This window comes from Miscanthus floridulus, chromosome 5, assembly GCF_019320115.1.
Source record: "Miscanthus floridulus cultivar M001 chromosome 5, ASM1932011v1, whole genome shotgun sequence".
Taxonomy (NCBI): Eukaryota; Viridiplantae; Streptophyta; class Magnoliopsida; order Poales; family Poaceae; genus Miscanthus; species Miscanthus floridulus.
Genome location: NC_089584.1, coordinates 128266152 through 128283943, shown reverse-complemented (window position 1 = coordinate 128283943; position 17792 = coordinate 128266152). Strand labels below are relative to the sequence as shown.

Sequence of the window (17792 nt, the reverse complement as noted above, 5' to 3'; positions counted from 1 at the left end):
TGTTGGTAAACCGGTCCACGAGGGACCCCGAGTTTATGAACCCGACACTTACTATAGCTTGAAATAGCGCAACTTCTATAACACCGAAAGGTGAGAGTCAAAGAGGATATCCACAAATATCTATATGGCACAAAGGATCTTGATTTATTGTTATATATGAATTAAGATATGATGATAGTTGGGTATAGTGGTACTGGCTATCTAATCCCCATAACGCTAGACCATATACTGATGTTATAGTGGTAAAGTTCTCATGGGAGTCATCGAACTTGACTCTAGTGGCTACTTTCACTCCTCATTCTGAAGTATTACATGAACATGTATGATTTCATTGAATGGTCACTTTTGATTCCATCGAATCACTAGTCATTATCTTCAAAGATAATGCAACTTGTGTTGCTTGGACGTAAACATGTTACATAGGAGTAATATCACTATATTGCCTTCTAGAAATGTTTTATTCTCACGAAAGTGAGGAAATAAACACCTTGCAAACTAAATCAAGTGATAACTCCATGAGATTTATTTACAAAGTCCCTACCAATTTCCACATTTCACAATGTGTTGTTGAAATTGGTATGCGATGATTTTGAGAGTTGCAAGATTCAGGGGGAGATTCCTCTTGAAACTATAACATGTTCAAAACATCATATTGTACTCTTTTTCTCTATGAGTTTTTTCTCACACAGGTTTCTCATAGAAGGTTTTTAATGAGACAATATCAATACAAATTTATATGTCATATCTCTTATTTTTCCCACTGGGATTTTTATATGGAGGTATCTTAGACATCTACATGTCATATCTTTTGTTTTCCCCCACAGGGGTTTTTGAGAAGGTATCAAAGATATACAATTACAGTTATGATCCTCAGATCATATTTATATTATTCTCTAAACTTGTTTATGGGTTTTTCCTTCCAAGGTTTCCCATATAAGTTTACAATGAGACAATAAATCAACATATGCCATATCATTTTCTACTTATTTTTTCATTGGATTTTTAAGAAGTTTTAATGGCATATCCACACAGATTTCTTCTCATTTTTTCCCACAGGGTTTTTGGAGAAATTATCCAATACATTGATCTAAGTGATGGATGACGCTATTGATCAAGGGGGATGTTGTGAATCACTTTATTAGTGATCACCCGCTTTCTTAGAAGGCACCTCGTTGAAAATGTCCTTTCAAATGTATATATATATATATATATATATGTACAATCATAGATCAATGAATGAACAAGAGTTTTTAATCTCATTTGTCTCTTGAGGCCCTTGCTTTACGTCAAAGACACTCTACGCTAAACACCCACGCCACGCACCTGGCCGTCCTCGTCCTACCTTCCACGCCGCTTCACTCGGCCAACGCCCGGAGAGAGAGAGAGAGGGAAAAACACGCGATGGACTTTTTGCAGCGCCGAGGTACGGTTCGGGCTTGCTCCCATGCTCCGGCGGTCCGGCCCAAGTATTTTTTTCTTATACAAATCAGAGAGCAGTACTTTTTCACAAACCAGTAATGATACGAACCAGTCAACCGAACAGGCTGTGGGTCGGCGGCTTAGGCTCTGCGACCTGTGCTGGTGTGTGGTGTTTGGCCAGTGCGCGGCCACTTTTTTTTTTTGCGTTAATCTGATCAGTGTGCGGCCACTTGTGAGGTGTGGTCTTCTTCCTTTCCTAGTCACCGTGCGTGATGGCGAGACGCGGAATGCAGGGAAGCGGGACGTGTGGGATGCCAGCTACAGCTAGTACGAAAGTTGATCACGAGGCAGTTAGCGAAACTGAGAGCGATCGATCATTTGTCGTTAGTACTAGTACTAGTTTATTAAGCTGCGCGGTTGGTGACTGATCATACGCATGGATTCCTTTTTATTCTTTTGGGAGAGATAGAGAAAATTATCAGATCAAGATAAGCTTGCTTTGGAGTAGGATGCCTTGGAAGTCGGGACAGCATGAACGCATCACGAAAGGTGTATTTGTCCTACAGAGTTTTATGTTCGTCACACACAAGCATGCGTAACACAAACTGGTGATGCTGTTAGCGTCTACTCCCTTCGTCTCGTGATAAAAGACCTTATAAAATTTAAATTTTCTTCCAAAATACTTGACCTTCTCACTTCGCAATACATTTTCTCTTTTTCCAATACACTTTCTCTTTTCTCAATGGCCCTGTTCGTTTCGCTGAAATTTGGTTTATACTGATTTCTTGTGAAAGAAAAATATTATTCGTTCGTTAAGAAAAATATTACTGAAGTAGTGCCGATGAACACGGCGGAACACATTTTTGGGGTTATTTGGTTCCTCTGCCCACCACTGTAGTGCCTCACCTAGCAAGGATATGGACCTGGGCTATGCATTTGAATAGCTTGTCGGCTTGCCTCGAGACCTATGCTGGCGAGTTTTGCTTTGCCCACGTGAGAGAGCCGAATCGTCTCGCTCGACTGGGCAAGCTTCTCGTTTTCTGTGCGGCGAGGCGAGGCGAGCAGCAAGGAGAAACCAAGCATGGCAAGCATACTTTTTTCATTGTCTGTGTATCGTACTTTTTTCTTCTTCTTAGTTCTCATATTGCTCAGACCTAGGTTCTCTACTATAGGACGGAGGGAGTAAGCTTCACTAAAAGACGAGGACCATAAACTCTGTTACAGCTGCGGCTTTTTTAGTTTAATCCACAGTATTCTACAGTAATTAAACTACAACCACAACCGTTGCGGCTACGGCTTTAATCTGAGGCGAACACCCCCGAAGCTGAGTAGGAAGGAGTTTTCTCACAACTCGATGCCTCAATCAACTTGTTCGTTTGTTGGTTTCAGTCAGGGCTTATCAATCAGTCAATAGTATTTTTTTCTCATAACAAACCAGCACCAGCCAGGCTTATCAGTCCAGAAACCAATCGGCGAACAGGCGGAATACCTCCTAAGACAAGCAAAGTTCACTTTTTTAAGGCAAGGTTGGTAAAATATTTTGTAGAGGATGGGCGATAGGTTTCCTAGGACAATCAGGAGTTCAGGACCCCGTTAGGATCACAAGCAGAATTCAGGAGCGCCTAGACAAAACTAGAAACATTGTAGATACCAACTACGCTCAGTAACCTAAACTTAGCAAAGTCTAAATAGACGACAGGCCACATGCCCACATATATGTAATAGGCCTAATAACCACTGGTCCTATGGGCCCGTTCACAATTTCCTCACGAGATATACAGGCCCAGATTAATAAGGAAAAAAGTCTATTTTACCTCTCTCAACTATCACAAAAGTCAGTTTTTTATCCATGAACTAGAAAACTAGACATAACTCATTTCCCATCTTTTCAAACCGGACATGTGACCTCCTGACTGTTTTTCTAGGTGGGTTTTCTTTTTTTTCTTTTATATTTATTTTGGCTAAATATTTAAAAAATTATAGTAAATTATAGAAAAATCATAAAATGGAAATATAATTTTGTTGAACTACACATGAGTAGATCTTCACAGTAAACATATGATATGGTATGCTTTAGTACAATTTTTTTTCTCTAGATTTTTATCTATGCTTTTTTGTAATTAATTCATAGCCACAATTTATGTGGTCTTGTTATGGTGAAATTTTTATGGTAGATTAATCATTGTATGCTTGAGATGTAGTAAAAATTTCATGCTCATTGAATCATGTATGACTGAGTTATAGACTTATTTAGGTTTATGATTATTAAATAGTTTTCAAATAATTAAAAGTGTGTAAAAATAGAATATGTATGTTCTCTGTAATTTTCTATGTGAAAACATGATTATGATTATGTTAAGTGTTCATAAGATATAACAATAGTAATATTACATATAGAACATATTTTCTATTTTTACACACTTTTAACTATTTAAAAACTATTTAATGAGCATAAACCTGAATAAATCTAGGGTGTGTCTAAATATCTGTTGACAGATTTTTGCACCCCAATTCTGTCAAATTTCTGACAAATGAACAGCTGACACATCAGCCAAAAAAAAACCTGGCAGATTTACAATATAAAAATCTGTCAGATTTGCATAACAAGGGTAAAAAAACAACAAATATCTAAAACCCATTAGCATTAGCACAAAGATCCAAAACCCAATAATCATCCGGTGGTACAGGTAGCAGGAACGAATAGCAACGGCAACACAGGAACACAAACTGTCAGAACAAAACATATCAGATATCACAGTGAAGGAATGCAAACTGTTGAAGAAAACATATCATACAAATCCATGGGAGTTTGTTAGTTCCAAATTTCTGAATTCACCAGTCACTTCACTCACAGCAGCGAGGAAGTTAAAACTTGTTCACGACTCATCTACCAAAACTCGATGGCAAGCCTATCCCAAGTCCATATAAGCCATAACTTTGCAGCGCTACACCAAGGTCCGAAACAAAATGGCACACGAGCTGGCAGAAACGAGTAGCTTAGGCGTCATCGAGGGCAACGACACCTGGTACAGTCTTGCCTTCCAAGAGCTCCAAGCTTGCACCAACGCCGGTTGAAATGTGGCTCATCTTGTCAGCCAGCCCAGCCTTCTCAACAGCAGCAACAGAATCACCACCGTCGATGATGGTGGTGACACCCTTTGTGGTTGTAAGCTCAGCCAGCTTCTTAGCAATCTCCTGAAGAAACACAATTGTCTTAAAACAATGATAGATAAAAACAATGATAAATAAAACACATGGCCATTTACCCCATCCTACTCAACAGTACCTAAATATACTTAAAGGATCATGAGCAGGGTTGACATTTTATTACCTTCTGCATGAGGAAGCCAGCAACAGCAGGCTTCAAAATACTTGGTAACTCCTTCGGTTGAAGCATGAGCTCTGTGTGCCGTGCCGAAAGCATCATTGACATAAAGGTCAGCAAGTCAGCAACAGATGCTAGCTTCTTAGCAAACTCAGGGTCGTTCTTCCCTTCCTCCTTGTAGAATATAATGTTCTCTAGGAGCAGAACTCCACCTTCTGGCAAAGCAGCAGCCAACTTCTCAACTTCCTCACAAATGCAATCATTGGCCATCACAAACTATTTATGCACATATTCTAGCCCTTAGAATAAATAAAAGATAGCAGATACCCAAAATAAGCTAATGTCAAATCTTAGCACACTTCAACTCCAAGGAGCTCAGACAAGCGTGGGACAAAGAGCCTTCAAGCTGTACTTTGGGGTGACACCTTTTGGACGACCCTGGAAATGGCATCCACAAATTACATTATTACAAAAATAAAAGGCAGAAATAGTTATTGTTGCTACATTTGAACCCCAAAAAAGGTTGACATGTTACAGATAATAACCACAAAGATTGATTCACAAAACACATACACATGTTAAGCAACCACAGATAATCAGTTAGAAGCAATCTCACCACCTGGAAACCAGTCACAATCAAATGCAAAGCTCTGGCACATAATTTATCAATAACAAAAAGGGCGTACCCCAATGCAGAGAGCTCCCACTCTGTGCGGGGTCTGGGAAGGGTGTCAGTGGCAAGCCTTACCCTCGCCTGTGCAATGCGAGGAGACCGCGACTCGAACCCGGGACCTTCCGGTCACAGGCGGTAAGACTCTACCGCTTGTACCAGGCCCGCCCTTCAAAAGAAACCACAGATAATTTATCAATAACAGCAAAAGAAAAAAAAAACAGCTAAAGAAACTCTGCACATTCTTATTGCTAGCAGAATCTTCTAACAGATAATATGGAGGGAAGGGAGGGAGGGAGGGAGAGAGAGAGCAAACACACAACCACAGAGACACACAGACACACACACACAGCCACACAAAAGCCCACACACACAGACGCACACAAAAAAAAGAGCAAAAAAACAACTCAACTAAATTCACCAAAAAAAATCAATGTTCAAAGCTGCTGGTTATGCCAGCAAAACTATTTAACAAAACAGCAAATCCACACACACGCGCACGCATGCACGCTCGTCAGCAGAGCCAAAAAAACAGAAATATACAATCGATCAATCCAACCTATAAAGAGTAAGGCAAAGAAGACCAAACTGAAGCTGACCCTGAAACCACAAGCCAAACATTCATCAGCTCATCAAGTCATCAACAATACACATCCTCCCTACTCTTTTGGTCCATAAAAAAAAAAGCTAAAAACACCTTACTGAAAAGATAAATGAAAACTGGCCCAAACAAGCAAGCAGCAAATGCAACTGGAGCGGCAGAAGCACAAGTACACGGATAAACCAACCATTCAACAGCGCAAAAAACCAATAATCTAACAAGCTGATCAAAAAGAAAACACACAAAACAAAGAAGAGAAAAGCAGAGGCATACTCAACTCTAAACATCACAAAAAACAAAAATCCCCAAAATCTATAGCACACCAGTCTACAAAATCAAATACACACTCTGAACATCAACTGAGCTAAAAAAAAAATCTATGATATCTACACACGATCATCAACTCAACTCAGTTAAATTCACAATTACAAATCATAATTACTCAAAGACATCCTCAGAACTAATAAACTACTCCAACACAGAAAATATGATTGCTAAAAAAACATCACAAACAATCCGTAAATCACCACATCCAAACAATCCCTCAATTGCTCCCTCACACATCACACAATCACCACATCAAGAACTAAATCAGTTAACTAAAAAACATTAATTGAATAAAAAACACTCTCCGAAGACATGCTCTAATCAACTACTCAAATGCACAACCTAAACATCGACTAAACTAACAAAAATCGAACAACTAAATAAAAAAACTACTTAGCACCACTAACAAAAAAACTAATCAACTACTTATCACCACTAACAAATACAATTAATCCTAATCAACTACAAAAGCTGCACCTTTCAGAAGCAACCTACAACACAAACAACTCACCCTAACCTAAAATACAAAACTTTTTCAAATTCATAGGGCACCACCTAATGTTCATCTAAAAATCACAGAAGAATACAAAACTCATCCAAAAAGATAAATACACGAAAGAAAGAAGCGGCAAGTAGAGGCATACTCAGATCTAAACATCAAAAGCTACACCTTTCAGAAGCAACCTACAACACAAACAACTCACCCTAACTTTCAAAATACATAGGGCACCACCTATTGTTCATCTAAAAATCACAAAAGAAATAATCTACAAAACTCTTTCAAAAATATGTACACGAAAGAAAGAAGCGGCAAGCAGAGGCATAGTTAGATCTAGACATCAGAAATACAAAAATAAAAATAAAAACAAAAACACAAGACAGCATAAACACTCAAATGCACACTTTGAACATCAACTGAGCTCAAAATAAATAAATAAATAACTATAAAAACTACAAGCTAATAAAAAAAACTTAGCACCAACTAAGAAAACGGAGCTCAAATACACTCAGCTATATCTCTGTCTTACAAAAAAATCATAAACTAAACCAAAAGAAGTATTCTAAAACAACTTAGCACTGCTAACAAAAAAAACTAATCAAACTATTTATCACCACTAACAAATAATAAAACTAAACCTAATGAACTGAAAAATGAAGAGAATAGACTTACCAACTAAGAAAGGGAGCATGCAGCACGCATATCTGCATTTGCAAAAAAAAAAAAAAAAAAAAAAAGAGTTCAGATGGGAACCAAATATATTTCTCATAATAGATATGTGCATTGTCAGTAAAATTGAATCAACAGTTAAAGTGCATTGTCAACATGCACTAGATTTATCTAGGCTTTAACCAAGTAATGACCTTCAAATCATAGACTGTTCCATAAAAACTGTAGCTTTCTTTTTGTTCTCTATATGACAACCATATATGAAGCAAAGTAAAACTATTTTACCAATCCCTGATAAGCAAAATCATCAACTGTTCACCTGCAACTTCCCAACTACGCAAATCAGAACTAGTAATAACTGAAAAAAGATACAGTAATACACAGATACACATATATTCACTGCAAGTACCCTATACTGATGTTTTTGGTATGCATCACTCCTTCTCTGGTCTCCGCAACAACACCAGTGCTCAGGCGGACGAGGACGAGAAGGCAGCTGTAGCGATGCTTCCGTTCCCAGTACACCAGCGAATGGAAGCAGCCGCCGCTGGAGCCGGACTCGCTGCAGCAATTGAAGCGCCTCTTATCCTACCTCAACCAGGCCAACATGAGTCGCATTCAACGTCGGCAGTCCCGTGTGTGGCAAACTGCAACAAAGAGGTCCGTACATAATAAATCAATCACATTACCTAATTTCCCTTTTTTAGAAAATAAAAAAGACCAAACCAGCTAACACAAATGCATTGGAGGTATAAAATTCAACAGATGAACAAATAAATATCAACTGTACCCAGATACAGCAAGCACATTTTTTAGCTAGTGAAATGAGTTGCAACCAATTACTAGAACAGGTGATGTCTCAGAACAACAACAATTGGCCTGAGACTGAAGAAATGTCAAATATGGCTTTACAGCTCTCCTAACAGCACTAGAGACATTAGAGGTAAAGTAAAAAAAAAAGGATTTTCAATTCTATATCATGTCATTCAAAATTCAACGATTAGCTAGCTAGCTGGGCAAAAAACATATGCCTAAAGCAGCCTCACTCTCATCAAGGACATCCATCTATCAGAAAAAAAAAACATTGAAATAAACATGATGATTCAGTCCAAATAAAAGCAATGAGCGTCACAGCTGCTATCTAGCACATATCGAATCAATAGCTAGTTGCACGCAAAGTTCCTAAACAAACCAGAAAAAAAGCTAGCATCGTGTTTAGTCTAGTCCACAACAGTGCACACCACCTTCCTTCGACAGCAGATCACAGAAAGCCAGCCGAAACCGGGGTTCCTGTCCGTGCACATTCGAGAGAAGGCAACATGAATCCCGCGACAGCCGCTCGGAGCTCACGAGCCTCACCACCACACATTCGACTCCCTCCCGGTTCAGCCCTCGTCCACGTCGCGGCCGCCTCGACGAGCTGTCGCCGCACCATCGCCAGCTACCGCAAAAGTCCTCGCCCATCCTGGGTGCCAGGTCGCCGCCCCTCCCTCCCTCTCCCCCCGTTCATGATGTTGGGTTTGATCTACTGCGCCGCACCGCCTATGACCATCAGCGTGCACAGCAGCAGCTCCTCAATCAGCAGCAATCGACGAACAACTATACAAAGAAAAACTACACTGACAAATTCGACCGCGCGCGTCGGAGTTGAGCGCGTACACACGAAGAGAGTCCAGAGAACGTCCCCGCAATCGACGTATTGATCACGCGGGGGCTCCTCTGCGGCCATCGGCGCAGGGGAAGCGGCGGCGAGGCTCGCGCTTCACCCACCGCCTGCACGACCGCGGCGGAGGAGACGAGGGGATTGGGGGAAAGAAAGTAGAACGGGTTTGCGGGTTTGGAATGCGCGGGTTTTAGAATCGGCCCGAAACGCCGCACGAATCTTAAAACACAACGGTCCAGAATCCGACAGATCCAAATCAACAAAAACAGTCGACAGAAATATAGCAAAAACCATAAATCTATAACTCAGTCATACATGATCCAATCAGTGTGAAATTTTTCCTACATTTCAAGCATACAATGATTAGTCCATCATAAAAAAATTCACCACAATAGAACCACATAAACTACAGTTATGAATTAAGCACAGAAAAACATAGATCTAAAGCTAGAGCAAAATTTTTATACTAAAGCATATCATATTATATGTTTATTGTGTAGTACTCACGTGGAGTCCAACAAAATTAGGTTTTCCATTTTATGATTTTTTATAATTTAATATGATTTTTCAAAGGTTCGGCCAAAATAAATATAAAAGAAAAACCCACCTAGAGAAACAGTAAGGGGAAAAGATGGGGGAGGAGGAATTATGTCTGGTTTTCTAGTCCAGTGAATAAAAGCTGACGAGGTAAAGTAGACTTTTTTAAATTAATAACGCGAATGTCTACAGCGAAGCCGATGACGACCTCGTGTCATTCGTGGTGACTGACGATAGACAACCGCTGACCAACTCTAACATGGTACGCCAAGCAGCGATGTAGTGAAGGGTCCATGTCAACTCCAACAAGGCTTTTACTTGAGCTCTCAAAACAAAGTTTAAGAGCCGAAACAAAAAAAAAAGCTCCAACAAGATCTCTACTAAAGCTTTTAAATTGAGAGGCCCTCAAATCTCCTCCTCAACCCTTGTCTGCCTTCGGCCTTCAAACTTCAACTACGACTGTTTTCCTTCCTGCATGCCGACCTAGTCGAAGAGCTACACGCCCCCTCATTGACGACGTCCTCCTCCTTGCGAGTTAGGCCGAATCCCCTCTATAGGAAACCATGCCTCCCCTTATATTCACAATGTATAAGTTAGTTTTTGTTCTAGTCTAAGGCTTATACACATGGTGTATGCTTCCTTTGTCATGGTGTTGTTGGGCGTCATCTTGTCGTCTAGGGGGCGACAATGCTGCAACTGCCCCCCTGATGTTGTTGCCACCGTCTAGCGCTTGATCGTCGGGGGCTACCTACCGCTATGTGGTCTCCCCTAGGTGTGCCATTTCGAGGCTTCCTTGGTGCAGAAGGAGCCTCCACTATCTAGAGGGGCTAACAAGCGAGCCCGGAGCCCTCTACCCTTGGATATCGGGGAGTCTCTTGTCTTGACGCGTCACGCCTGTTGCATGACCCTGTCGAGGAAGTGGTTGACAATGCATCGCCTTCGTTCCGAATGAGCAGATGGTGCAGCATCTCTGTACCTGTCGGACTCTTGGCGCCTGATAGATTCATGAACCCGCTTAGGATTATACCTTTACGCCTGATAGATTCTTGAACCGGCTTCTGGCTAGGTGTTGGGACATCAATTGTCGTCTAGGCGGTCGCTCGAGTGATGGTTAGGCTTGGGCTGCCGTACATCCGAGCGTGCCAGATGGGTACATACATCGTCGGACTCTTGACGCCTAACAGATTCTAAACCGATCGTTTCGAACGGGTAGATGGTGCAGCATCTCCGTACCTATCGGACTCTTAGCACTTGATAGATTCTTGAATTGGCTTAGGATTATACCTCTATGCCTAATAGATTCTTGAACCGGCTTCTTGCTGGGTGATACATTCTTGAACCGGCCGTTCCAAACGGGCAGATGGTGCAACATCTCCCTACCTATCGGACTCTTGGCGCTTGACAGAATCTTGAATTGGCTTAGGATTATACCTTCCAAATGGCTAGGTGTCCGGACATCGGTTGTCATCTGGGCGGTCGCTCGAGTGAAGGTCAGGCTCGGGTTGACATACGTGTGAGCATGCTAGATAGGTATAGGCCCCAAGCCCTAGTGATTCAAAGGGCCCCAAGCCCTAGTGATTCAAAGGATTATGTACCTCTATGTTAGACTATTGTTGTAACGCCCAAGGGTCCGAATAGCTCAGATCCACTCTACATGCTGAGTGAACCACACCTATCACCATCCTACTTATGCTTTTGTCCTTGCTTCGTGTAAAAGGATTAACCCAGGGATGGTGAGATAGACTCTAAAAGCCTTATATATTGGTATAACCTACCTTTAACAACCAAGGTGAGACTAAACTTCCCACAGTATCTTATTAACATGCACATGGTCCATTATGGGCCAAATTCCAAACTGGGTCAGATGTGATACTCACCAACCCCATTCAAGTGTTTAGGGCCCAACTACAAAGGCTAGAGAGCTATGTTTAGGGCCTATTTGTAACCCATAGAGACTCTTTTGAAAAGAATGAACCCCCCCTCCCAACTTACCTATAAAAGGAGGGGGAGTGGAAGGTGGAGAGGACCCTTAAACCTTTGCTCATTTGCCACTCTCTGATTTCTTCTCTACTCTCACCTCTCATTGTTTAGTCTAAGACCAACACCCCATTAACGACGTGAATTGCATGAAAGTTTATATGACCTTTATATGTTGAACAATGGCCCCATAATTTATTTGTTGGTGACAAAAAACACTAACATGAAGTCACTAAGACTTCTACGTAATCTAGATTGACAACATCGGTTAATTATAATAGATGACGAGAGCCTCCATTAGCAAATTGAGAGCCCTAAAAATGCATTTGATAATATTAGAACCTAAGTTAAAACACATACAAATTTAAGGACCACTAATAAAATTTACTCTTTAATTTTGTAGGCTATCAAAATGTTTGTAGTTGGTGTAAATACTAGTTATAGAGCATTTCATAAGTTGATGATAAGAATACATAACCAAATTTCAAATATTTATTCAACAAAAGTGGCTGGTGTGCCGGTGTTACCACCCCTACTCCCACCTAAGCAGGCTGCAACATAGAAGCAGTCCACTTATCACATTGTCAGAACTATTGGGAAGTTTGAACACCAGAAAATGATATGTTGATCGGATTCACCTTTGCCAAGCTCTCCTCCAGTATCACCAACATTTAAGATGTGCTCTTGCCATCCCTAACATAATAGGGATAATGACTAGTGGCTCTCCCTATGTTGCACAACCTGGAGAATAGGCTTAGGCTCATGTCATGTTCACTGGTGCTAATGGTGAAGATCGATGCTAGCACCCTGGACAATGGAAGTCATTGGAGTCTCCTAGTGCTATATAACACCAGGAACCTCTTTGTTCATCATGATAGTACAGGGATTTCTAATTTGGATCCTGTCACACCCTGAAAATTTTCATTTTTTAAAATAGCTAAATTGATTTATTTAAGCAATTTTTGTGAGCATTGAACCTAGGGAAACAATAATTTTTATGGAATTAAAATCAATTATAAGGTTAGTAACATGTTGAGGCATTCATGCTGCTGCACATTATTTTTGTAGTGATTAGCTTTGACTAAAATTTGAATTGAATTCAAATTTACCTTGAAAATGAGATTTGAAAATTTTATTTATAAAAAGAAAAAGGAAATTTCTTTCCCTTCCCTCCCTTCTTCAGTTTCGGCCCGCTGGCCTATTTCCTCCGCCAGCCTAGCTCGGCCTCCTCCCCGGCACACCGCACCGGCCCAGTTCCGCGTGGCCCAGCACTGCATGCCTAACTACTGTCGCGCGCCCTACACCGCCCTCAGCTGCTGCCAACTCGGCCCCGTCCATCAGAGCCGCCCCCAACCTCCCGCTCGCCCTGCGCCCGGTCCAACGGGTCAAGCCGCAACCGCCGCTCCACTTCGCGTCGTGGGCGCGTCCTCCCGAGCGCCCGGCCTCTACAAAAGGGTGCCGAACCCTGCCGCGCGCAACCCCTGCTGTCTCCCCGCTCCCTCTCGCGTCACCCGTGCTCGAGGAAACCGCCACACCGCAGCGCCAGAATCCACCGTCCGCCCTCCGCGTGAACCGCCGTCCCCAAGCCACCGTCTCCACCCGTTTTCCGCGTGGTGAGAATCCCTTTGCTTCCCTCTACCTCCCCATGCTATTATTTTCAATTCTCATGGCTTGTATGACCATTTTTGAGTGCGCCATGGAGCTCCTTGCCACCGGCCATGGCCGCCACCTCGCCAGCCGTGACCTCCGACCGCCTTCTCGGCCTAGACGAGTTCACGAGAACCCCCTCACCTCTCATTGTTTAGTCTAAGACCAACACCCCATTAACGACGTGAATTGCATGAAAGTTTATATGACCTTTATATGTTGAACAATGGCCCCATAATTTATTTGTTGGTGACAAAAAAACACTAACATGAAGTCACTAAGACTTCTACGTAATCTAGATTGACAACATCGGTTAATTATAATAGATGACGAGAGCCTCCATTAGCAAATTGAGAGCCCTAAAAATGCATTTGATAATATTAGAACCTAAGTTAAAACACATACAAATTTAAGGACCACTAATAAAATTTACTCTTTAATTTTGTAGGCTATCAAAATGTTTGTAGTTGGTGTAAATACTAGTTATAGAGCATTTCATAAGTTGATGATAAGAATACATAACCAAATTTCAAATATTTGTTCAACAAAAGTGGCTGGTGTGCCGGTGTTACCACCCCTACTCCCACCTAAGCAGGCTGCAATAGAGAAGCAGTCCACTTATCACATTGTCAGAACTATTGGGAAGTTTGAACACCAGAAAATGATATGTTGATCGGATTCACCTTTGCCAAGCTCTCCTCCAGTATCACCAACATTTAAGATGTGCTCTTGCCATCCCTAACATAATAGGGATAATGACTAGTGGCTCTCCCTATGTTGCACAACCTGGAGAACAGGCTTAGGCTCATGTCATATTCACTGGTGCTAATGGTGAAGATCGATGCTAGCACCCCGGACAATGGAAGTCATTGGAGTCTCCTAGTGCTATATAACACCAGGAACCTCTTTGTTCATCATGATAGTACAGGGATTTCTAATTTGGATCCTGTCATACCCTGAAAATTTTCATTTTTTAAAATAGCTAAATTGATTTATTTAAGCAATTTTTGTGAGCATTGAACCTAGGGAAACAATAATTTTTATGGAATTAAAATCAATTATAAGGTTAGTAACCTGTTGAGGCATTCATGCTGCTGCACATTATTTTGTAGTGATTAGCTTTGACTAAAATTTGAATTGAATTCAAATTTACCTTGAAAATGAGATTTGAAAATTTTATTTATAAAAAGAAAAAGGAAATTTCTTTCCCTTCCCTCCCTTCTTCAGTTTCGGCCCGCTAGCCTATTTCCTCCGCCAGCCCAGCTCGGCCTCCTCCCCGGCACACCGCACCGGCCCAGTTCCACGTGGCCCAGCACTACGTGCCTAACTGCTGCCGCGCGCCCTACGCCGCCCTCAGCCGCTGCCAACTCGGCCCCGTCCATCAGAGCCGCCCCCAACCTCCCGCTCGCCCTGCGCCCGGTCCAACGGGTCAAGCCACAACCGCCGCTCCACTTCGCGTCGTGGGCGCGTCCTCCCGAGCGCCCGGCCTCTACAAAAGGGTGCCGAACCCTGCCGCGCGCAACCCCTGCTGTCTCCTCGCTTCCTCTCGCGTCACCCGTGCCCAAGGAAACCGCCGCACCGCAGTGCCAGAATCCACCGTCTACCCTCCGCATGAACCGCCATCCCCAAGCCACCGTCTCCACCCGTTTTCCCCGTGGTGAGAATCCCTTTGCTTCCCTCTACCTCCCCATGCTGTTATTTTCAATTCTCATGGCTTGTATGACCATTTTCGAGTGCGCCATGGAGCTCCTTGCCGCCGGCCATGGCCGCCACCTCGCTAACCGCGACCTCCGACCACCTTCTCGGCCTAGACGAGTTCGCGAGAACCCCCTCCATCTCCCGGTGCCCTCGGTTGGGAACACCGTGGCCCGTAGGCCTTGTTTTCCCGCATGCTGGTGAGCTCTCGTCGCCGTCCATGGCTGAGCCACCGTGGCTGCTACTATTTTGGCGCCGGCGTCACCTTCTCCCTCCCCAGATCTAATCTGTGCCACCCGATCTTGATCCAACGACTCTCAGAGGCCGATATCCCTTCGCGAGTAGATTTGCTAAAGAGCCCTCCTGGTTTCACCTATTTGAACCCGCTGTCCCTAGCGCAATTTCTAGAGTACGCTTTCTCATTTTGAAAACGTAAAGTACACTGTTTTAGTCCAAAATACGTTTTTAGTATTTACAGAAATGCCTCTAGATTTGTTTTGCTCATAAAAACTTCGTTTTAGCTCTGAATTGAACCGTTCAGATTGTGTTAGCTTCGTAATTTCATAATCTACGTGTTAGTATCACTGTTAATCAAGTTTGCAACTTTTAAATTTCATGGTTAGGTTTAATTAAATAAAGTGTTATAGGAAACCCCGTTTAATTTATAACTTTTGCGTTTTAGCTCCATTTTTCGTGAACTTCGCGTTGCCGTGATCGTAGTGAGACGTAGATTCTTTTCATGAACATTTTAATTTGTTTTCTATACTGCTGGTGTACTATTCTAACTATAGTATTGTTTTCTTTGTATGAATGCTCCTGGAATGTTGTATGTTGTTGTGTTGGTCGTATTCAGACGGTGAGGAGAATGTTGGTGACCAGAAGTACTTTGACGACCAGCAGGATCAGCAGGAGTTTGCTAACCAAGGCAAGTATAGCATGGGCCTACCTTGATGTCCTATTCACTTTAATCATTTACTCATGTGCATGTGTCTAAATTTGATAACCTTAAGGACATCCTAGTTATTTGATGACATGTTCCCTTGACTCCTTTGGATTAATTGCATTTGGGTAGATTGCTAGTGCTCTAACTGAACATAATCTATACATTGGCTAATGGTTCTATGGAACTAAAGGTGAAACATGCTTTATAACATCTGATCCATAGGGCGAAGGAGCAAATGACTTTTGATCATGTTGCTCCCGGCCCTCCTTAAGGACTTATCTATCGGCAAAAGCTGGGACTGATAGTGCAACCGTGAGAGTCATATGGCTTTGACTTTAACTCAGTAATATGATCTTTTCTAGCTTGTTAGAGGTTACCTTTATGGCGTAAGAGGGGCTTGCCACGTTGGGTATAGGATTGCCTCTGTTCCTATGTGTATAGCCATGATGAATATATGCCATAGGAAAGGGGGGTTCCTACATCTGCCTGCCGAGGAAACCTAGCGGCCCTAACTTGTTAGAGAAACCTATAAAATGGCTTCATAGTGTACCCTGCCCACTCACCTTGGCAGTGATATGGGAGTAATTAACCCAGGCATATGGGAATCATGACTCGCGGTGAATGTGCACACCTCTGCAGAGGGTTACAAACTGTTATAACAGCCATGCTCACGATCACGAGCGGCCCGGAAAACTCACAGAATAATTGGTTACTCATTGTTGTTCATTTATGATGGTTTATGATGATATGATCCAAATGATGCTGATATCTGATTAAGTGGATTTAAATGGGAGCTTAAGCATAACTTGACAATCACTGATGATAAAATCTTGACTTACTAAAAGTGCTAACAGCAGTAAACCAGTGTCATCCTTTTTGAGCCTCATGAACCCCATGTTATCTTGTTGAGTACGGGATGTACTTACGCTTGTTTACTTTTTATATTTGGATAAAAATCCTAGATAGATAACAGATGACAACGTATATGAGGAGTTTCCTGGGGATTATTAGGCTTGTGGTCAACCAGTTGACCTTCCCTATAATGGTGTTCCATGAGAGAGAGTTATCTTTTATTTTCCGCTGTGATGTGTAAGACTAAGTTATGTTATTATCGTGATGTAAGATACACTGTGATGATACTCTTTTATAATTTGTCAGCTTGTGTGTGTGACTGATCTCTAGGCACACATGAGTTAGTGTATTCAATTTTATCCTTAAAATTGGGTGTGACAAATTGGTATCAGAGCCGTGTTAACTGTAGGACGCAAGCCTAGTTAGAAATGGTCGTTTTAGCATCTTTGCTCCTCTGGTTTCATGCTTACTGTCTTATTCTTGTTATTTTATTAAAACTTTTATGCTTTTCATATCTTAATCTATTATATAAAATTATTGATTCTAATTCTATCTCACTTTAAATCTATAAATGTCTCATAACTCGAAGACTGCCTGCCTCAGCACTACTGGCTACTGTGCCTTGGTCACCCCACGTGCTCCACAGGCGGAAAAGGATATTGTGATCATCTTCGATGATGAGGAGATGGCTACCCCGATACCTACACCTACTCCTACTCCAGCTGTTGCATCGGTCTATCCTGCTGTAGCTACACCCGAGGAGTCATCAGCTACTTCACCTACACCTATGCCATCCTCGGCTGTCCCTGTGGTGGATGAGGAGATAGGCTAGAAGTGCAAGTACTACTTCAAGCCAGCCCCTATGACGGCCTACTACCACACCCTCCTCACCCATGTGCTGGATGACTACTACCCTGATCTATACGCCTCCATCAACAATCATTGTGCAGAGTACCAGCATCCTTTGG

General features: G+C 42.2%; 1 protein-coding gene across 4 annotated transcripts; it reads right to left on the bottom strand.

The window, feature by feature from the left end:
- Positions 1 to 4183: 4183 nt before the first annotated feature.
- On the bottom strand, positions 4184 to 9344 carry LOC136450728 (phosphoglycerate kinase, cytosolic-like). 4 transcript variants are annotated; one of them, XM_066451316.1, is made up of 6 exons: positions 9135 to 9344; positions 8755 to 9052; positions 7920 to 8157; positions 7514 to 7545; positions 4751 to 5182; positions 4184 to 4614 (listed from the first exon to the last, which is right to left on the bottom strand). In XM_066451316.1, exons 5-6 carry the CDS (start codon positions 5012 to 5014, stop codon positions 4417 to 4419), a joined length of 462 nt encoding a protein of 153 aa, XP_066307413.1. In that variant the 5' UTR covers positions 5015 to 5182; positions 7514 to 7545; positions 7920 to 8157; positions 8755 to 9052; positions 9135 to 9344; the 3' UTR covers positions 4184 to 4416. The 4 variants fall into 4 exon arrangements, with proteins under 4 accessions (XP_066307413.1, XP_066307414.1, XP_066307415.1 ...); XM_066451317.1 differs by having other exon boundaries at positions 9170 to 9344; XM_066451318.1 differs by lacking the exon at positions 8755 to 9052.
- Between the last annotated feature and the right edge of the window lie 8448 nt (positions 9345 to 17792).

Coding starts and splice junctions, on each gene's coding strand:
- LOC136450728 (XM_066451316.1), bottom strand. CDS start 5,014: ATGGCCAATGATTGCATTTGTGAGGAAGTTGAGAAGTTGGCTGCTGCT. Junction 4,615..4,750: donor CTGGCTTCCTCATGCAGAAG/GTAATAAAATGT, acceptor GTGTTTCTTCAG/GAGATTGCTAAGAAGCTGGC.